General features: G+C 38.0%; 2 protein-coding genes across 8 annotated transcripts in view; both read right to left on the bottom strand.

Moving 5' to 3' along the window:
* NEK10 (NIMA related kinase 10) overlaps nucleotides 1-9,508 on the bottom strand; it is a 116,827-nt gene extending 107,319 nt beyond the window's left edge. Inside the window, exons 1-5 of the mRNA XM_049798682.1 lie at nucleotides 9,457-9,508; nucleotides 3,758-3,872; nucleotides 3,371-3,431; nucleotides 2,117-2,247; nucleotides 1,519-1,617 (exon numbers count right to left, since the gene is read on the bottom strand). Coding sequence (XP_049654639.1) covers nucleotides 1,519-1,617; nucleotides 2,117-2,247; nucleotides 3,371-3,431; nucleotides 3,758-3,831 — 365 coding nt within the window. The 5' untranslated portion in view covers nucleotides 3,832-3,872; nucleotides 9,457-9,508. The remainder of the gene's footprint in view (nucleotides 1-1,518; nucleotides 1,618-2,116; nucleotides 2,248-3,370; nucleotides 3,432-3,757; nucleotides 3,873-9,456) is intronic.
* A 3,119-nt stretch (nucleotides 9,509-12,627) lies between these two features.
* The window catches only part of SLC4A7 (solute carrier family 4 member 7), a 96,256-nt gene continuing 86,113 nt past the window's right edge, over nucleotides 12,628-22,770 (bottom strand). For 6 of the 7 annotated variants that reach the window (XM_049798652.1, XM_049798647.1, XM_049798651.1 and 3 more), the window contains 6 exons: nucleotides 21,556-21,624; nucleotides 20,932-21,105; nucleotides 20,440-20,571; nucleotides 19,609-19,706; nucleotides 17,708-17,815; nucleotides 12,628-14,469 (listed from right to left, as the gene is read on the bottom strand). In XM_049798652.1, coding sequence (XP_049654609.1) covers nucleotides 14,388-14,469; nucleotides 17,708-17,815; nucleotides 19,609-19,706; nucleotides 20,440-20,571; nucleotides 20,932-21,105; nucleotides 21,556-21,624 — 663 coding nt within the window. In that variant the 3' untranslated portion in view covers nucleotides 12,628-14,387. Of the gene's footprint in view, nucleotides 14,470-17,707; nucleotides 17,816-19,117; nucleotides 19,389-19,608; nucleotides 19,707-20,439; nucleotides 20,572-20,931; nucleotides 21,106-21,555; nucleotides 21,625-22,770 lie in introns of those variants that run through there. The other variant, XM_049798650.1, reaches the window with a different exon arrangement.

Raw genomic sequence — 22,770 nt, 5'->3', positions numbered from 1 at the left:
ACTAGATACCCTAGCATATATCCAGCATATGCCAGCAGGATTTTTTCTGCCTGCTTAGTTATACACCTTATCCAAACTACTTACACTAACCTGATCACAGCTTTCTTGTCAACAAAACTACCTCCAACCAGGACTTCTGCTGACACAGTGATGCCAATAAGTGGGTATGATTTTTTCTTGCACCCCAACCAACACAGTTATGCCAGCAAAAGTACCTAATGCAAACCAAGGTGAGAGTTTCTAAGGCTCTGATACAATGCAATGGCACTAGTTCCAAAGAGAGAATATCATCACAGCCATAATAAGATGTTTACAAAAGGCAACTAAATCACCTTTGTAACTGCACTTACCTTATGGGTTTTACATACCTACTAATATGTGATTTCATTAACCTTACCTGGGTGCTTTCATTTTTAATACAAGAGGCTGGTTTTGCTATATCATCAACAACAAGTACCAAAGAAAACAAAAAACAGAATATGAGCTAGGTATGCCACAATATATAAACAGAACTTGGAAAGACACAATGTAAGTTATTCTTAGATTTTTGGCAAATGAAGCTGGGCCACTGACATCCCACTGGTGGATACTGAGATGATAAAGTTCACTTGCAAAAAAGAGGTACCAGGTTTACAAATCACGTAAATGATCTGTCTTAAACTCACTGCTATTTAGATAATCAAAGATGAGATCCCTACTTCCCTAGTTAGTTCTGAAAAAGGGTCTAAGCAAACCATGTGATTTTTAGGTTCTTCTGTAAATTCTAGCAGTTATACATTAACACCTTTAAATGCTCTAGGATTCCTTCTTTAAGCTTCTGTACCACTTAAGATTTTTTTAGAAAATGTACTTGGGCTTTAAAAAGGAAAAATACAACACACTGCAGTGGTGTATAGTAGAAGAAATCCTGAAAAACGCATTCTTTTTCTCAGAAAATATCTTTCTCTGCTGCCACTTTTTTTTTTTTAAGGTCTTACACGTTTTCCTCACTCAGATAAGAGTAGCATAAGAAAGGGTTTTCCCTTTCTAATCCTGTTGTACACAAAAATGCAAATAAATATGAACAGTAGCATAAACTCATCTGAATTTTATGAAAGCCACTGACCTTTCCATATATAGGCAGCCATCCATAAAATACAAATAGAATCAGTAAAAGAAAAATTAAATTAGAAAAACAAACCATAGATTACAGGTACCAGACATGGATAAATGATCAAGGAAACATAGTGGCTGTTAGAATTTTGGTCATCCAAGTTTTGTCATATACCCCATCCTCCTTTCTTCAGTCCCACTAACCCGAGCATTCGGTCTTCAAAACCAATACAGAAGTGATTGTTTAAAACTGAGATTATGCAGAGATGAGAAGCTGGCAGCTTCCACACAGAGGTCTATTGTTGAAACATATATATGCCGTATATATTGTTGAAACAATATTAAATATTACCCATGCATCTTGGTTCTTTGCTTAAGGCAAGAGTGACCCTCCTTCTTGGATATGAATATATTCAATATACTGACCTGCAGGTAAGTCTGTTCTTAACTAAAGCTGTAAAGATCTCTTGAAACAGCTTATGTTTGGGATGTTTGCTGAAATTTCTCTCATTCTTGTAGGTCACACTAATGAGGGGGGAAAAAAAAAAAAAGAAAAATGCTGAATTGCTAATTATCTTGCTTGCCAAAAGTTAACATCAGCAAGAAAAATTAAGAAACGTCATATCAGCAGTTACTACGGAATAATAAAATTTCAGCTTTCCAGACATTAACAGTATGGAAGAACAGTCCATCTCATGCATAATTTGGGACTATTATAATGATATAACATAAGCTTTCCAAATAAAGAAACCATTACATTGTTTAAATTTACTGTATTAGCTCTCAACAGTACACTCTGGTGAGTGGGAGCATATGTCTGAAAAAGGGCAGGAACATTCACAGTTAGGTTTAGAAAGTTAAAAATATATAATTCATATCTCGAATAGTGGGTTAACATGAAAGTACAAGTAACAGACATAAGCACAAATATAAATGCCTTCAACACCTCAACAAGCTGTAGATACATAAAGAGGTTCAGAGATACAACACAGTGTCGTCATAGTAGCTTTTTTTTTTTTTTTACCTAAAGTTTTCAAGCTCAACAGCTTCTGTTGATTCTTGCCATTGACCATGGGGTTTTCGTTCATTGCTTTTGACATTTTGCCAAGCTCTTGTCACACTGGTTTGACCACTTTCAAAATGTATAGCTGGAAGCTAAGGAGGAAAGGGATAGTATTCATGAGGCAAACATTGCATTTTAAGTTTTATAAGAATGTTATCAAGCAAAAGTATCTTTTCTCAAGTTCTGACTTGAACTTTGGACCTTTAACTTGCCATTATAAAACACACACACACACCCTCCACGCAATACAAAACTGACATGGTAGAAAACTGATGCATAGCAAGGCTGGAAAATACGTGAAGAAGAGTGTCTTAAAATTTGTAATAGTAAAGGTCAACAGAACCTGCACTCTCATTACCTATGCTCCTTATCCGTCCCACTTCTACAACTGCACAGCCTTCATATTCTTTTCAGGTTGTAGAACTTGGATCTTTCAGCTTTCTGCTCAGAAGCAATTCCATGCCTCTATCCAGGAAGGGAGTGCATAACTCCTATCTCATATGGATGAATCCCTAAGTCATTTTGTCATATCTTTTTACAGAATAGAAAGGGAGAAAATGTTCTGGCATTCCAAGGACTCAGACCCATCATCATATGTTGGTTTTCTTTGCTTCAAATGGCAAATAAAAGCTTCAGTAAGAGAGCTGAGGTGAAGGAGATTTTACTGCATCCTCTAAGTTTCATGCATTGATATTTATGCCCTGAAGATTTTTAGCTGAAGTGTTATTCTCCAAAGACAAACTGTTTATGGTTAAAACACTGATCTTATTTTATATTCTTTACCACTCTTCATCATATTGTAACTAGTACATCTCTAAGCCTACCGTCCCATGACACTGTGGGAGGGCATAGAAGAAAACAGATCTGTTGGGCTACTTAACTACATGCAAAAATAGCTGGATAAGATGTGCTCAAGATACAAAACAAAGCAATTTTTTTCCTGTTAAAATAAAAATTATGGCAGAGTAGGATGGGAAGTGGGTTAGTTTCATTCTTTCACCCTTTCTAAATGGGATTTGTCCCATGGAAAAGCTCTAATGTTGCCAAAAGAAAAAAAAAAAAAAAAAAAAAAAAGACATCCTCTACACAAGATTTTGCTCGTGTGTTTAATCATAATGGAACACAATATCCTAAGCATCTGCCACAAACCATAATCTCCATTACTTAGAATTATATAATTCTACAGCATGTTTAATAATAGTTATTGAAAAATACCTGTTGGTTCCTTGACTGAACATTTAAGAGAGACTGAAGTCTTTTAAGATCAGAATAATCCCTAGGATAAAACACAATAGCATAAATATATGTGTTAATAGTTATATAAAAGTACTTCTGTCGGAGTAAAGAAGGTCAACAAGCAACAATGCTAATGACAGAAAATAAAGTTTTCTAGTGTTGCCTAGTGTCCCCATTTTGCATACAGAAGAATTTATAGCTTCTCCAGAAGGCCTCAGATCAACAAAGGTGTAAATAAACTTTGTGACCAGAGTAACAGTTGTCATGTTTATACTGCATTTCAAATTAAAGCATTCTGCTTTGGCAGCTAGTGCAAATTCCACATGGGTCCTGCTGAAGTTCAAAGAAAGACGTCAAATACTATACCTCATAGAGATCCCATGAGGTTTTTTGTCTGTTGCTCTTTCTGTGCTCTTCAACTTTTTGTCCTGATCAGGCATTGTGTATCACTATTATCATCACATGGCTAAAAACTCATTTCCTTAAAAATCAAGTAGAAAGATAGAATTTTATCATTGAAGCAAAAGGAATACATATTTACTTACAGAACCAACTGATATAACTTTAAGAAAAAAAAACAACCTTACCATTTTCTCAACATGAACCCTTGGGCATTATATGAGATTATCCTTTAGAATTCCAGATATGAACAAGAAAGTAATTAACCTAACATACAGCAACCTCGGTTTCCCAACACATGGGTAGATAATACTGGCTGTCTTGCTATTGCACATATTTTTTACTAGGATTTTTCCTCTTCTTGCATCTTATTACCATTATTTCTCACTGTGAATTGGCTATTTACGTTGCAGCAGTGCTTACAGGCTGACATCACGGTTGAATCATACAAGCTGCTGTCCAGACAACAAAGAATATAATAGCTTTACCATCTAAATAAACAAGACAGATGAAGGGTAAAAAAAGGAGGTATCTGACAAATAAATGAGATGCATACGTCATGTGGTCTACCAAAGAACCACAGAAATTTTCAGTAGTTTGGAATCTTGGTCTTCTGAATTTCAGCTGAATGCCTTATACCAATAGTACCCAGCTTTTCTTGCAGTGGGACACACAGCTTAGTTCCACAGATGAGCAGAGCTGTATGGCCTGGCCTTATTAGGGCCATTACCACATATTAGATCCACTGCAGACAAACATTCAGTCTGTAGGTCTGACTTCCCACAAAAGCCCACAGTTTGTTGCTTGCATGATATCCATTTGTTCACTGAAAATCTTATAAAGCCCTAGAAAGAGACAGAAAGACATAGAAAGAGGATAGTCAAGAGGAATCTCTTGCTGCCACAAAAGCAACTATATTGATGCAGATCCTGCTCTGAGTGAAAAAATGATGGTCAGGAGCAGGCTGGGGCTGAAGAATTATCCCAGAGAACTGCATACAGCTGCAGCATATTGGTAGAGCACCTCCAATTTAAAAAACAAGGATATACCACCACTGTCTAATCCTTTCAACCCATTTCACTATTCACTAAACATGGACCATTTGGATGTTCCCCTTGGTGTCTCTTTAATAGGATTTTCCATTTGAAATATGATAGCTTCCTTTTCTCTTTGTGCAGTGTAGAACTCCTCTGCTGTTGATTTTTATTCCTCTTACTCATAGAGGCAAAGAAGAAAACCTGGCAGGAATCAAAAGCATTGCAAGCTACCAGAAGTTGCTGCTTCCCAACTGAAAATCAGAGTTATTTTCCCAATTACACATACTCGCATCAGACACAGAACTACCCAAAACGCAGCTGTTGACACTATGAACTCATGCTCTGTATTAACTCACTCTGGTAAGTGGCCTGTAAGCCCAGTTCATCCATTTCTGTTCTTTTGAACAAGGCTTTATCCTTCCACCAGTTCTCCCACAGAGAATGATTGATCTGGATCCCCAAGAAATTCCTCCTCTCTCCTCCACACATCCACTCAGCACGGTTATTAAAAAAAACCCTCAGAATACTTCTGTTGTACCAGTTACCACCAGGGAATGAATATAAACAGGATTTGTTCTACCAGTCAGCAGACAAAATTCCTGAATTCAGATTAAACACAATGAAGTTAGTTCAATTAATTTATTTCTTTCGCTTCAAAAGCAGTAAAGGTTAAGAGAAGCCATGTACATTGCTAAGCATGTTTAAGAATCCTCATGAGTAAGAAATTCCTTGTATTGTTTTAGTGATATTATTTTGTATCTTCTCCCCAATAGCCCAATCCATCAGGCATGTTACTGAGGCATGACACAATGCAATCATCACCTCACGTTTGCACAGTAAGAAATACTGTGAAACTCACAAATTACTAACTTGCTCATGAGTATGTGCATACAAAGAACAGATTTCAACCAATTAAAGAATTGCCAAACAAAACCACACACAAAACAACTTGTCCATGTGTAAATACAGTTAAATCTTAAAATTTTCAGCATCCCATTTAAAAAAAGTAATCATTGGGTTAAACCTCTAAACCATAAACAACAAGATTCCCAGTATGGCTAGGATTTCATCCAAAATTCTTAGGTCTTTGTGATTATTTGCAAAATCTTACAACTGTAGACCAACCTTGCTTTAGGGCTGCCAGTCCAACGCTTTTGCTGTTTGCAATACCTTAGTAAAGATGAAACAGAGTAACTGCTCACTAATATTTTAAAGGTTCACTGCCATTACAGATCCAAATGCCCCTGTATAGAACTGAACCTGACAAACATCAAGCCAAATTCCCTTCACTGCTTTCTGAGAATGAAGGGATGCAGCTCACCCAACGATGCAGCCCTCGCCCAGCGCTGAGGACTCCTCCTAAGGTTACCTCTCTATTTCCTAGAGGCCACTAAGCCAGCACAAGTCAGCAAGCACTTCAACAAAAAGAGGCCAGCCCTGGCCAGAAATTGACCCCGCACGACTTCTTTGGTCTGTCAGCACAGCACCGCCATAGGTGCACAGCTCACTGGACTGGGAAACCTGATTCAGGTTACAAATAACCTCTCCTACTTTAACCCCGGTTTCCTCCCCATCCCACCGGCGGGGGGCGGAGGAGTGAGCGAGCGGCTGCGCGGTCCTTTGTTACCGGCCGGGCTGAAACCGCGACACCTTGTGCCTGTCCCCAAGCACTTCTGCTGTACAAGGGCCGGGACAATATGCAGAAAGGAGCATTTATCCATGCAGCTTATTGTACGCTTCAGCTTTACTACAGAGATAAACCAATTAATTAACAGCCAGCTGCTGGTGGAAATGGCGCATCATTTCCCCTTCCCTTTCCCTTCCCAACCTCAGCCACTCACCTCCACTTCTTCAGCTGATCTGACCCAAACCTGAGCCAGTTTAGAGAGCTAAACAGGCAGAAAACAATATGCCTCGTTATGTATAGTTCATTGTCTACCAATTTAGCTCATTGTTACAGCGGCCTGATGAGTATTTCTGCTGACAAGGCAGGGTGCAGGAATACACAGCTCTAAATAGAGGGAGAAGAGCAGAAGACCCTTTCATCAGTAGCCAGTCATTAAATCAGGTAGGTGTATTAGGACCACACCCTGAGTGCCAGGTAGACAAAAGGAAACAACCCCGTTTTCCTTGTATTGGCCATAAACCTGAGAGAAAACGGACATGAAATATTTCCTTACTTATTCTCACAGTTATTTGACTTTCCTGAAATCACTGAGTAAGTTCCCACCCCTGTGTTCCTTCTTTACTTGTGCCAGCAGAAATTTCCATGGAGCCAGGCTATTAACTATCCTCATAACTATCCCCCAGCTATTAAGCCAGCCATGAGTAATGTATAAGAAACCAAACAACACTCACATTTCACTTAGGTTGTGCCAGAAAAAGATTGAGATCAGACAACTCCTTAAAAGAACAGGAACACATTAAAAGGAAAATGTCTTCACAGCATACAGTCTTATTCAATTCCATTTAAAACAATGAAATGAGAGCAGTATTAACTAATTCATTTTAACTGGGGATAATTACATTTAATCAGTTATGTTAATTCAATTACACTGGAAGAGAGATGCATTCTGATAGTGCTGGCATGCAGGATAGGACAAGAAATGCTCCAAGAACCCTGTCAGGAATGAAAGAATTCACATGATGAGAAATGGGAGACAAAGGAATTACCACCCCAGACTTGATCTGTGGCCCAGTCTAGTATCTGTCTCAGATGACACAAGCTCATAAAGCTTCAGAAAGTGAAAACAAACCCCAAAATATACAGCAACACAAAGACATGTTGGAGGATAAATCTACTACCACAAACTACAGTGTAATGGTTAGAAACTCTCTTAAACAAGATGTCTTACATTCTTTATAAACTTTATTAGCAATAACTACTGGATATGGATCGTTTGAAAGCCAGCTAATTCCCTGATTTACCCTTGAATTACTTCCTTAATCACTCCAGTGGCTGAGTTCCACTATTTAATTACATGCAGAAGGTTAACTGGCTTCAGGTGGATAAAGAAGCAGTAGTTATATCTTGGCTTTAGTAAGATTTTTGATGCTATTGCTAGATTGGAATGTATCTAATGCTGTAAGCCGGGTGTGAGGTCAGGTGAAAATTCATTCCTTAAAAGAGCAATTATCAATATATTAGTCAAAATAGAAATACATTTCAAATATGGTCAAAATGATGGCAAAGGAAGCATCAAAGATGATGAAAAGTTCCCCAAAGGTACTTTTCCTTCTCCAGTCTGATAAAACCAAAGGCAACCCTGGATCACTTCCACTCTTGTTCTCAGAGAGCACGGCCGTCAGAAGGATGGGTCACCACTGGTGACAACCCGTGTCTAGGAAATTCTACTGATGAACCCATACAGACAATGTTTGAAGAATATTTCTCACACATTTTATTGACTGAATCAATGTGGAAATCTGCATGTTTGCTATACACGAAAACTTGCACACGCATATATTTACCTCAAATTTTATTTTGTTTAATAGCTTGAGGGTTCTCTAAAGATTAACTAGGATCCAACATAAGGTTCCTGTTTTCCTAACAAATCAAAATATTCAAGCCACTGCTGCGTTTTGGGGTGGGGTTTTTTTGTTTTCCCTCTGCACCACCCGTTCCAGTAGAGCCATAAAAGGCCAGGCCTATTCTCAGATTCCTGGACCCATGCAATGCAAGTCTCTGGGCTGATTGCCAGACCATAACTTTTATCTGTAGAGCCTGCCTGAATCCATGCTGTTAACCTGCAGTTCACAGATGTAGGAAAAGAAAAAAGAGGATTTCTGAGGTCTAGCGACCAGCTTGTATCAATTCAGGAGTAATAGACAGCTCTGTGAATTTCATCCTCTCTGCCATTGCCACCAGGTAGACCTTTCTAAGGAATTGTACCGCTACGACTTAGAGCCTCTGGGAATCACGAGAGATTGTTTAATGCCTTCTGAAGGCTCAGAGCTGGTAAAGGTGCGGGGCTGGGGAAGACGAATGGGGACAAAGTAACCCTTATTTTAGGGGTATTACTCCTAGTTTGTTAGGTGAGATTGAGGGCTAAGATGCACTCTCAAGTGGGCAGGTGGCATACCGCACGAACGGGGCTTCATTTAGAAGCGCACAGATGGATGCCCTGGAGTTTCCACATTGTATTCACGACTAAGCAGCAGGCCTGCCTCGGTGCTTGATTTTTTTAAATTTTTTTTTTTTTTAAGCGTTTGCACCAAGAGATGCATGTTTACATACATTCCTAAACGCTAACATTACCTTTGGGCTTTTTCAACGCCAGCTTTGAAACCTCTACCTCTCCACGACTTAATCACACCGCGGCTGGACTATGCGATCAACCGGCAACTCAACCGTGACGCCACGAGAAGGCAGCAGCCTCGTGTTGTTGCCTCCCTCGCTCCCCCCCCCCCCCCCCGCCCCGCGGTGATCTGCCACGGAGGGCAGCGGGGCGCTGCGAGCCCTTCCCAGAGGCCGGCCTCGGGGAGCGGGCCAACCGCCGCTGTGGGCGCTCCCTTCCCTCCCTCCCGCCCGCCCCGCGGCCCCTCTAAGGGAGCGGCGCCCGCCGGGCGGTTTCCGTTGGGGCGGCTGGCGCCCCGCGTGCCCCCCTCCCGCCGCCTTCTCCCACTCACGTCGCGGCGCGCGCCCGCCTCCGCCACCGCGTCCGGCCACGGCGACGCTCCGTCCGCCGGCAACGGAACCCCACGCCCCGGCCAATCGCGTCCCACCTTCTTCGAAAAGAGCCGGGCTCGCCGGCCAATCGCAAGCCGCCGTCTTCCGCAGCGCCCCGGCACCCTAGCGGCAGGCCGCCGCCGGTGGCCGTTGCCACGGTCACGGGGACGCCAGCCCGCCCGCCCGCCCGCCCCAACCACGGGGAAAGCCTTAATAATAAGAGTTCTGTAGGTTTTATTGCTTTTACCAACTTTCTGAAACATTACAAAAGATAAGTTTATTCTAGCAGTAATTAAAACAACAAAAGGCTGGATCTTTCACATTAAAGACAAGTCTGAGAGTTGTGTTTTCTGTATAAACCAAACATTGATTCTGCATTTGGAGTAATGTTTTCGTTTGCTTTGGATTTTGTTATAAAGTAAGAAAACATCATCGTAATTAGAAAAGCAGTCATAAAAAATTCGAACCGTACAGTATGTAATCACATTTCAAACAATCAGTATTAAAATCAAATTCAGCTACAGATGCTGAACCCTGGAAGACACCGTTGCACAGGAGTATCAGCAATGATAGAAAGAAAAATGTTATAAGTGATGTGTCTCGCCAATAAAATCATTTAGAAAAGTACTGATTTTCAAACTGATTCATTATTCCAAATAAATGCCAACAGATACTAAATTCAGTATGAAAGAGTCTTTAGATTAAGCTCAACGCCAACTACGAAGTCCTGTAAGTTGTCACTAAAAATGTTACAAAATAAAATCTGACTTAAAATTACTAAGCAATTTGCTTTATTTATAGCACTACTTTTATGCTGACTCAAAGCTGTGTGCCTCTAGTCTTAAAATTTGCCGTAAAATAAATAACTCTTGGTATAAACAAAGTTATTTCACACACATTTGTACTGCACTTGGTAATTAATTTGACCTAGATGAGTAATTAAAACATTACTAATCATATAAAGCAAAAAGAAAACTAAAATCATTGTGGTGCTCGTCTAACAGACTACATTTGTGAACTGAAAATCATGAACTCTCTTATCTTACGATTTACAGAACATATGTACAAGACAACCCTTTAAAATGGCGTAGGCTCCACGACACGACACCTATATTTGTTACAGATACATTTTACAGCCCGGTGAACCTGCCTTTGCAAAGGGCACAAATTAGGAAGCTACCACAGAAGGACAGAGATGCAGGTGAAGCAAATGGTAACTTACGGGAGAACATTCATTAAATGTAGAAAAAATGGCCGAGACATTTGGTTAAAAAACCCCACTAGGGCACCAAATTATACCCTAACAGGTTTTATGATGACACACTTGGCAATTGCGAACGTTTCACTGAATAATCATGTAAGATATTATGTTATAGCTGCAAAACTGATCTAGGAAGAAAGTATAATTAACTTGGGCATATGTAAACAGAATGCGTGTCATTGTAATACATATGAAAAGACTGAGTTTTGTAGAATATAATTTAAATAAGAGAATGCATTTTAAGTGAAATATTTTAGACGATAATTTAAATGGAGTGGTCAAAATTAAAGACCTACACTTTATGTAAACATTCATATTTATAAATAAATAGGGAAGGGGGAGAGAGGAAGGGAAGGGGGAGAGAGGAAGGGAAGGGGGAGAGAGGAAGGGAAGGGGGAGAGAGGAAGGGAAGGGGGAGAGAGGAAGGGAAGGGGGAGAGAGGAAGGGAAGGGGGAGAGAGGAAGGGAAGGGGGAGAGAGGAAGGGAAGGGGGAGAGAGGAAGGGAAGGGGGAGAGAGGAAGGGAAGGGGGAGAGAGGAAGGGAAGGGGGAGAGAGGAAAAAAAGAGGGACTTCCTGAGGTGGCTCTGCAGCCAGATACACAGTAGCACTAAGCTCCACACCGGGAAACCAAGGCATCTAAAAAAAGTGCAGGGCTGTTTATTTTCCTCTAACTGTTGGAACGGAAATACATTGGCGTAGTTTTTACAGGGCTTAACCCCTATATAAAAAAAAAAAAAAATTAAAAAAATCAGTGCACAGCAATTATCACTGCTCTTTTGCATCCATTAAGGCAAAATGTGTATCTACATACAGTAAACTACATCCTTAGCATTTTACTTTAATACTACGTGTGATTTTAAAGCAGAAAAGGTATAAAATGAGCAGTGACTCACTTAACCATAGATTATCAATGGGGTTTTATGCACTTAATACCAGATCTCCTATTCGTATGGGAAAAAAAGTGCAAGCATTACATGCTACTGACCAAGAACACTGTAACTAAAGGTCACTGTAAACTGCTTTGCAAGTCATGGTATTTCTGGCACCGACTAAAATATCTACACAATTAAAATTAAATAAATACTATGATTAGACTTGTGGGGCTTTGGTTTTGTTTCCTTTCAACTTTACTAGAAAAATATCCATTTCTGGTAATATTGACCAAAACTTAACCCTTCTGAAGTAGAAGCCAGATACCAGCAAACCCTGATTTGAGGCATTAAAGGGTTAAAAATCTAAGAGGCTTACAGTAATTTTGGGTGTCTTTGGAAATTGTTGCAGGACCGCAAACATGACGTGTAAAATCCTAGTGGGAGGACTAGTACAAAAAGTAATGTGTTGTGGAACATGCTACATAAACTGCCAAAAGTATCTTCCCTCTTTGATTCAGCAAGAGTTACTCAGTAGTCAACAACTGACATGCAAATGTGTTCGGGGGTTTTTTTTGTTGGTTGTATTTTTTGGTTTTTTGTTTTGTTTTTGTTTTTTTTTTTTTTAAATAATGCAGAAAGTTTTGGGAAACCATCTGCTATAGTTTCATTGTATCTCAGTTTGACTTGAGGGAAAACATGGGTATCTTCTGAAAGAGCACATACTCAAACTAAGGCACAAGCTACACTATTATCTAAGAATAAAGGAACAACTATACAGGTCATTACATGGTATAGGTCAAATGGGTAATGCAGACCTCATTTGCTTTGCCACTGACCTGAGCCTTTGTTATGAAAGTTTGGATACCATTACTTGTATTGTTGTACACTATGATTTACTTAAACTGTCTTCTCAGAATTCAGCCAAAAGAAGAAAAAAAAAAAAAAAAAAAAAAAGGAAAAAAAAAGGGGGGGGGGGGGGGGGGATGGGGGGGGGGGGGGGCGCGACATTACTTAATTTATGTTTAAAGGGAAGGGTTAACAGTCCATGTAACCTAAATGCTATTTTTAAATGATTCTATTTATTCCTACTGATTGCTTTATTTTTGTAATATACAATTATCTTCTCTCCAAGTGACGCTTGGCTGAAGAACACCAAAATTCTACCTCAAGTGGTATTTTCAGATAAACTTTGCCCTCCTCCAGAATCAGCATCTTTGCAGTTGTTGAGAATTTTATCAAGTGGTCCATGGTAATACTCCTAACTTTGCCAAAAGCAGAATCAAGCAAACAGCATCTTCTATTTTTAAATGAGCACAGATTCTAACTAAAGCCACTGTAAAACATCCAGAAAGGGCTAGTGGCAATTCAGAATGTAAAGAGATCATTTCAGAAACTAAAGCCAAAAAACTACTGCGTAAGGCAAAAAAAATTAATAATGGAAATTGTGCAGGTAAGTGATCAAGATTTTCATTTATACATAAAATTCTCATTATTTCAAATATTGTGATGCTAAACACTAGAACTTGAAAATGTAAATACAATAAATGCACTGACTGCATCTTTACCTGCGAGCCCCCCAAAAATCCCATTTACTTTAATAAATGAATATTTACTTTTTCAATTAATCTTACATGATATAAATTTATACTAATTAAAATAAATAAAATGTTTAAAAATAAGTTGGTGTGCTATCATATATGCCCTTTACAATGGAGAGGATCAGAACTGTACACACAAATACTACAAGCAATCTGTAATCCATAAAATAATACTGATCATAAACCTATTACAGAATTAAACTACTGCTAATTTCATCAAATACATAGTAAATTTAAAAATTAATTAAGCAAAAATTATAGATGATGAGGACATGAAATAGTCTAAAGTTTCAGTCTTACAGCCGAATAAATCAGACTGTGAAAGTTGATGGAAAAAACTAAGTAAAAACAGGAACAAAAGAGTTCAAGAGTCCTAGTGTGGTAAGTATGCATAACTTCTATAGACCAAATTGCTGTCTGTAAATCCAATTTATATTGTGTAAACATGGAGTGTCCAGAATGGCAAATACTGACTTGGGACTGTAACTGCAATTACTGCACTCATACTGCTACTGGACAATAATGAAAAATCAAGAGTGAATTAAAAAAAAAACAAAACAAAAAAAAAAGTAGCAGAACATGGTATTTATATTTTAACAATTAGCTAACCTGACTTAGGGCTCTAGGCCACTTCTGTAAAATAGGAGAGACAGAATCCAGAGAACACTAGCATGTAGTGGAGACATAAAACACAGTAGTTCTTATCAACAGCACATTAACATTTGTTCTATGAAATCACAAAAAAGGTATACCCTGCAAAAACAAGCAGTAATTGCCTGCATGGAAAACAAACTTCTGCAGCGCACATTATAAACAGAGGTATTGCAAAATTTTAAGCAATGTGGACCAGTAATCATCAGCAAAAACTGATTTAACTTTTATGCACATATTGATTATTGAAAATAATATGCATTCATTACAATCTTCCTATTTAAAAATGAAAATAAAATTTCCAATAAAATAAATAGCTGAAGTGTGATTACCACTCATCTTATTTGTAGGAAAATCTTCTCCTTATGCAAGCATATCTACAGTGCCCTAAACAATGGCAGAATTAAATACATGTTGCTCCTTAAACTGGAAATCACACTTCCATGGTATAATATCCTACAGTGATATATATACACACACAATTACACACAATTCCCCTTGGTTCAGTTCTATAAAGATGTTTCAGCATCCACGTATTTCACAACAGGTGAATCTTCCACATTTATTTTCACACTTTCTGGTTTTTCAGGGCTGTTTGAAAGCAAAGAGGAAAATGTAAGGTTTGGTTCACTTTAGCAAAGGTTAACTTTCAAATATTTTATACTTAATGAATATTGAAAGTATTGAAATGAGTATTGAAAGTAAGGATACTTTTATGATGATGCATTTCTATTTCATTCTAGTAATTGCTAAATACAATTCACAGGAACAGTACAAGCTTAAAGAGAGAAAACGCCAAGATCCCGTGTATAAACACCACTTCCAGTCCCACTGCTTTTATTGATTCCATTGGCGGGGGGAGGGGTGGACAATGGGACAGGACACCAACACCACCAACCCACAAAACTGCATAGTTAAAAATACTCAAAAAAACCCCATAACAAGCAATATAGTTAATACTGCTTAATTATTGGGCAGGGAATGAATTTTGTTCATAATACAAGACTGGGAAAACATTTCAGTCTTTTCAAAATGGGGAACCACACTTGTAACAACAGTAGAGGACAGCTAGAAATTTGTGTAAGCGTCCATTCAAGTGGAAGATCCTGAAGACAACAGGCTGGCTGTCACCTGAACAACTGACACTCTTAAGGACACAGCCACTGAACAGTGGCTTATCCAAACCCATAAAGGAACGTCCCGAGGTAGTTACAGGACAGTAGAAGAGAAATTGGAACAGCATAAGAGGGAGGATTCTCTAGGCATGAATTTTAGAAGAGATTACACCTCTGTGGAGTTGCATGAATTTTAGAAGAGATTACACCTCTGTAGAGTTGCTCTTTAAGGAAAAAGATGTATTAGAAATTCATGCAAAGAGAAAAATTCTGGGATTCCTTAGAAAATTTATGTGTGCCTGGACTCCACAGACTCTATAAAATATGAAAGACAGTGGAGGGAGAAAGAAAAAGCAACCTGGATCAGTTCAGGAAAGACAAAAAATGTAAAAAAATAATTTTTAAAAAAAGATAAGATTTTTAAGAAACAATGTCAACCCACACAACATGTCATCTGGAATTCTAAAAGACAGTGCTTACTTCCTACTGCGCCCTATTTTAAACCTATAAATCTGAACATAGCAGTGCCTACAGAACCATTTTTACCACAGGACGAAACATCTGTCCGTACTACCAGATGAGGACTGTTACAAAAAAAAAACCTTAACAGAACTGAGATGAAAAATTTACTGGGAATTACTTTTGACTGAGCAGCAGTGACATCTCTAAATCTCTCCAGCACCCACCAAACAAGAAAGGGTAGCAAATACCTCAAAACAGCAACCAATTGAGTTAAGGCTCAAGGAAGTCCTGCCTTCTAACATTTTCCAGATTCATGCAGTATCAGATTGCCTCTTGAAAGAGCTAGTTTCTGGCACCAGCGTTTTTTATTTTCAGTTTGTAGTTTTAGCAAGTCTCTTCCAAGATGCAATTTCTACCATTCTAATCTAAAGCGGGGCATGTTATGGAATCAAAGGGAAATGTCTTATAGCAAAATATAAAAAAAAAAATAGATGGACTACTGAATATGACCTAAGTAGATCAAAAAGCTGCAAACTGGTCAGAAGCCTAATTTAGTAGTGCTGCATATAATTCTATACTAACTTAACCTACTCAGGAAGGCACAAGATGGAATTGTACTAACTTCTAACTGCCTGAAAATCAAATCCAAAAATTTCAGTTCTTCTGGAAAGAGAAATACAGGTCTGTATCTCTTCAAGCCTTATACGCCCAATGACTATCAGGTAACGTACTAGAAGCATCCACAAATTCTGTAAGAGGTTTCTAAGAACTTAGCATGAAAGAAAAAAGCCAAAATATGAGGATATACTGACACACATACTCTGTTACCTATCTAATGCCTCTATTATCTATCTTCCTGACAGTTCAGCTTGTGTGGTACTCAAGTTTTTAAAAATGTTTTTAAAATGTTTATTCAAAACAGGTATTTAAATATTTTAAAGTGTTTAAACAATACAGCCTGAAGATTCACTGAAAATGGTGCCTACACTAATGAGTCTCTTCAGCTTTTCCTACTACAATACCTCCAAGTTCTCTCCTCGCCTCCTTCTTCACCCTTAGCTGACCTACCACTGAGGCAAAACAAAGGGTATTTCCATGCCTAGTTTGCAGCAATGCAGATGCTGAATAAACAGATGGTATACAAGTGCTAAGTGGACAGTCTCTACTGCTGTTTCCATGATGCAAGCTCAACAATACCCAATAGCTTGGACAATTATCTATGAACACTACCTCACCACTAACTCTTCTACCAAGATGTAATTTTATGCAAAACTCAACAATTTTGTAACTCTGAAACCTGTCTTTTTTTGACAGATTTGGCTGGAAGGGACCAAACGAAAGAAGATGCATGTACAGACAGCAGCATTGCATAAGCTTAGTTTTCCAAGTCAGTCAGGCTCGTTCTCACCTCTTTCCTACATAAAAACTACAAAGCAATAGATGCATTGTGATGGAACAGTCCACAGATACCAGTCCCTACAAATTACAAGCCTTTCTGGAAGTTGGGATATTCCATATAAATATTCAGGATTTGGGTTGTTCCCCTTGATAGATTCAGCCAGAAAGGGAAGAAACTAGGACAGAATAGCAGAATGATTTACTGCACACAGACTTGCTTGTTGGATGGGGTGCTCACTGAGAAAGAGGCTCCTGGCCATGACAGAAGATGCATGTCAGCTTACAGGAAACATTCATAGCACCAACGGCTCCTAATCTGTCCCATACCTCATTCAAGTATATTTAATATCCAGTGAAGATAATATTTGAGCCAGGTTTAATTATTAGAGATTAAAAATGAGCTGGGGAAAACCAAACCAACCAATCCACAGAAACAGGGAGCAGATCCTAGGGCAGCATAAAGCAACACTGAAAGTGTTGGACTTACCTTTTATTCCCACTGATATTTGTAATGTTCAGGATCAAACAATTCTTGTGCTCATATACACTCTAGTAAAGCTTTTAGAAACCCATCAGAGTAGCATACAATTGTATTACGCAAATAAAGAGCAAGTTTAAATTTGTAATAATACACTTAATAAAATAAATGGAATTTCTTTTAGAAATTGTTTAACTTCAGAGTATGGAAAAAACCAAAAAGTTCAAAATCAAGTTCCTTGAAAGTAAAAAGTCAATGCAGATTTACAAACCACATATCCTCATTTTTTCGAGATACATTTCAAGAAATACAAGTACAGTTATTAGCTGCTAAACACAAGGTCATAGTTAGAAAATGCGTGAGTAATTATAGCTACCTCAGGTTAGCTCTGGTTACTTTGGCATTCTCGGTACTCATGGCAAGAGCCTTCCACTGTGCAGTTTTGGCCATTTCATCTGATATGTTTACAATTGAGGGATCAACACTAAAGAACAAACGTACTTTCTGGTTAGTATACAATACCTTGCAACAGCATTATACTTATTGTCACTCATCATTCACATCAGTTGTGCCTTCTTTCAATATTTACACAGCCACAAGTTGAGTTCCTCTCTTAAAAACATATTTCAACAAAAACTTGAAAATCTAACCTCACTAACACTGCCTTAATCACATAGCATCTTAAAACAGTTTTCCACGTAGATACCACTAAGGCATTGAGAATATTTGAGAGATATCTCATTCCTAAACTACCTGTAACTTCAGAAAATGATTCTGCATGCTCAAAAGTAATGAAATTAATCACACTGTTCTGCTAAGGCTTTCATAAATCAGAATTATTTTGTTTCCAGGAAATAATCAAGGACAAAAGAGCAGATGTTAATAAAATTTTGACATTCGTAACTCAGTTGAGATTTAAAATTAGTAAAAATGTAGAAGTCCCAATATCTAGACAGACTTCAAGTTTATTTTTTTCCTGCAAAACTTTACTAGACATTTTTCAAAGTTTTTTTGCCACCATCCCCCTAAGTCCTGCAAAAGGTAAATTCACCCTCACAGATGGTAAGCTTTCAAAACCTATTTCCTCCTTTGCCCTCTACAGATTCATATGTACAGCAGACTTAGCTGTTGTCTGTAAACATGTTTTCTGTTCTGTTCCATACTTAAGCTTCAGAATCTACCCCAGGGTATCTGTAGGAGTTCTTCCAATTGCATAGAAATCTTTCAAAGCTGTTTTTCCTCAGGAATCCCCACAAGATGCAAAACAGTGAAATATATAGTAAACACACATGCACACAGTTGATGAAATCATAGTTCTACTGTGAGAGCAACTAGCAACTCGAATGTTTTTTAAAAAAGCTTTAGCATTTAGCATTTTCATTTGAGTTGCTGAAGTCTGATTAATCCTGCTCTTAGGATAGACAATAGCACTCAGCAGGAATACCTGTCTAAAATCTGCCTGTTCCCAACTCAGATCAGGGTAGACCTGACACTACCCTAGATCCATAGGAAAGCCAATTTTTAACCTAGGAACGTATTAAGAGAGGCAAAAAAAGCTGGCAAGCTATTTATCTGTCACATCTTCCGGGTGTGTTGAACAGTTGTAGAATACCTGACAACCAAGCTGAATACATTGCCAGTAAGGGAGATACATACTGAGACAAAACACCTTCCAAGTGCTGAAGGAACTTTCTGTCAGAGAAATTCCAGCACTTCCTTTTCTGGAAGAGGACAGTTAACTCTGTCCTCACATTTACTTTCAGAAAATGACCTGCTAAAGAAAAAATGGCTGCCCGAAAATGTTTGGGTTTTTCTTATATATATATATATCATAGAAATTATAGACTTTAGCCCTCACTTAAATAAACCATCAAAGGACTCCACACTTAGACTTTTTCTGAAAAAGCCAAGTGGCTGGTAAACACATGGCTCAACTGATGCTATTAGTTGCTTAATACTCAGTATTTCATGCAAAGTAACACACAAGTATTCCACAAAAACTGACCAAGGAAGCTTCTTCACCTTGAGTACAGCTGGTCGAAATTGAGTCATCTGATCTGTTCAAGATGGTCATGTAAATTTATAATTAAGATGTAGTTTTAAAGAACAATGCAACATAAAAATGCTACTATAGCACCATGAGATATACTTCCTAATCATTGCTGAGTCACAAGCTTGGGGAAAAAAATTAATTCAATTCATACACAACCAACTTAATATAAAGCAAATTACAGCACACGATACAAAAACTCTTAAAAGACCAATGTTTTACTATACCTGTATTTTAGGGTTTTTACAGGAAAATCCAGATTTGCTTCTCCATATGCAAGGTGCACACTTTCATTATCACCTGTCTGAAGCATTCGCTCTGCTTCCTGTAAATTCCAAGTAAAAAGTCTATAAAATTACTTATGCAGCAGAAATCAAAGAAGTATCTCATGCTGACAGTTAATTTCCATAGGGGGGAGGGGTGTTTCCCTGTAGGTACCGGAGCTGAATGCAGGAGATATAGTTTAAGACCTTTATTCTTAGAAGTGTTTTATCCAGGTGGGGGGGTGGGGAAGTAGGGAAGGAGGGCGTTACAAGTTTTGTAACGAATTCAGCTAGTACAGTTAGGTAAGACTTTTATGGAGAAGTTATACAAGCTATATTACTGTATTATTGGTAACTGGCAGCTGGTTTTAACCACAGCTCTGCAAACGCACACAAGCAAAACGTCCCTGATACGATGAACAGTTTTGTGATTAATTTAAGCAAAGATCCCTACTCCACTGCTTTTCTCTCCCTCTTCCTTTTCTCTCCTTCTAACCTGATGAAAGACAAAGAAAATAACATTTTGTGCTAAATCCTGCTTCTTTCCACTTTGCTTGCTAATTTTAATCACAAATAAGAGTCATAGTTCATAATTAGCATCATTGAAACAGTGACTTTTCCTTAACTTAATTGCCAGTAATAGTTCCTCTAGCATTAAGTCTCATTAGTACAGAATTTCAAAACATGTATTTGGTATATAAGGTTATATGCTCACACCACTTAAAATTCTTTTAAGTCTCATTGAGTATTTTCTAGTAATTTACAACATGCTAGTTTGATTGTTTTCACACTTACTGCTTTCTCTTTTTTCTTTTTGTCATCTTCTTTCTTCTTTTTACTTTCTGGCATAAGATCATCAAGCCAGCTAAGCTCTCTTTTGGTGAAACATAAATCCATGAGCTTGCGAATGAATACTAATGCTAAAACCTTAAGGGAACCATAAAAGGAATCATTTATATTAAACTCTTTAAATGAACAAAAAATGCACACACACTGTGAACACACACTGTGAAAGTACATTCAGAATCTTTAAGTGAAGCCCTTTTTTTGCAATACTAGTTTTAGCTTATCACAAAGTTAAATAATTTCCACTTTCAATAGCTATTCACAGCTGAATTGCTTATTTTCAGGGAACGGAAAGTCCTTGCTTTTCAAAAGCCAACAACTTGTACTACAGGTTCTTTTGTTCCTTTCCCACTCCCTTCTTAAGCCAGCAAATATGTTCCGAAGAGATCTTGGATGATGCACCTACTCTTGGAAAATTAACTTGTAAAACAGAAAACTTACCATCATAGGGAAAACAACAGCAGCTGCAGAGGCTTTAATCACCCACAACAGAACTAGACAAGTGAGCTGAACAACTGTAAAGATATGGACCTTCCAGAGTGGCACATAACGTAGATAAATCAGGTCAGGCTGATGTTTGGCAGGCATTCCAAACAGTTTTATACGGTCAAAAAACTGCATTGAAAAAATAAAATCATCCTTCAGTTAATTATTTTCTTCCTCTCCGGAAGGAAATAAACATTTTTAAGAGACACCAGAAACAGTTAATCCCAAATAAAATACTAAGAAGGACACTGAACATTCAAGGGGGTGCGACTGGGGGCCATTTTGTATTGTTGGGTTCCCTACCATCCCCCGCCTCCATTATTACTACAAAATTTCAGAATATTTCAGAAAATTTGTTGCTCAGCTACACTACTGAAAGAATAAATGCAGAAGAACTGAGAAGTGAAGGCACAACACGGTAAGAACAAATATCTGAACAACACACTCAGGAAATTAGCCTACATACTATTCAGACAACATGGGCTAACTTTGTCATTGCTCACATAAAGTAACGTGTTACAGTTTCCTTTTCATTTAGTGTTAAACAACAGCAAATTGTTTATTAAAATCACACTTTACCTGAATGCCTTTTAATGAAGACACTCCCATGTAAAGGAAAACACCATACAAAACTGGCATTGGAATAAACTGGGGAAGAAAAAACACCCACCCAGTTACTTCTGGAATCAACATGGCATAACACAGCAATCCATATTAGTGAAAGACACGGACCAAGCTATTTTTTACTTTATGTTTTACTCAGGTGAAATCTGTAAAAGCTGAGGCTCTTTATTTATCGAGAAAACATACACATCATTGAACAGCAAAAAAATCTAGAGCTAACAAAGCTATCACCAGGATTTAAAAAGTAGTTCAGTCTTGATTGCCCATTCATTCCATTTTCTAAGTTTCTATTACTGTGAAGTATGCTGCTGTATGTAGCTATCTGCTAGGAACTGTATTGAGACTATCAACTTCATGAAATTGCCATATGAAGTTTTACTTTTGATCACTAATCTTGCATTTCTGGAGCAGACGAAACAAAAAATCCACCATACCTACTGAGCTATGAAAATCAGCTAATTGTTCAGGGCTAAATTTTGCTCCAATAAGAAGATCAATTTAAAGCCTACCAAAATAATAAATTTGTCCACTGATTTCAGAGGCACTTGGATCAAACCTTTGTAGCCTACACAAAGCAAAGCTTCCTTTGCTCCTGAATTCATGAAACTTCTGAGTAAAGGACAGCCAAGATACAGTTTGTAATCTTAATAAAAACTGCTGCTACGAAGCCTTAACAAAAGTCTTTACTGAAACTTAAATAGCTTGGAACGAAACTGTGCCTTAAAGATTCATTACTGCATAGATATATATACACACACGTGTGTGTGTGTGTGTGTGTGTGTGTGTGTGTGTGTAGATCTAGGGTCTTCACTGTAAGCTCTGTTACTTGACATGCTACTACTTCATTTATGTTAACTTCTACTGTATTAAATCAATATTAATACATGGAATAAATGCACAGCAACCTACAGATGCAAGGCTTTGTTCTCCTTCCTTCTTTTGAACAGTAACAGCCATTCACATTGAAAAAGAAAAACATTTCATAAAGAGTAAAGAGTAATAATTCCATTCCCACTACCCTTGGTTCCATAAAAAAATAAAAGCATTCCTTTCTAAGAATCAGCTGTTAAAACATGGGGCAACCATCTAGCTTCAGCAATCAGCATCTTTATCTTTTGCTTTTGAGCAACAATAAATTATTTCAATATTTCTGATTCTGATCATTTGCAT

This window comes from Accipiter gentilis, chromosome 4, assembly GCF_929443795.1.
Source record: "Accipiter gentilis chromosome 4, bAccGen1.1, whole genome shotgun sequence".
Lineage (NCBI taxonomy): Eukaryota > Metazoa > Chordata > Aves > Accipitriformes > Accipitridae > Astur > Astur gentilis.
The sequence above is the reverse complement of the archived record's forward strand: the minus strand, read 5'-3'. Positions and strand labels throughout refer to the sequence as shown.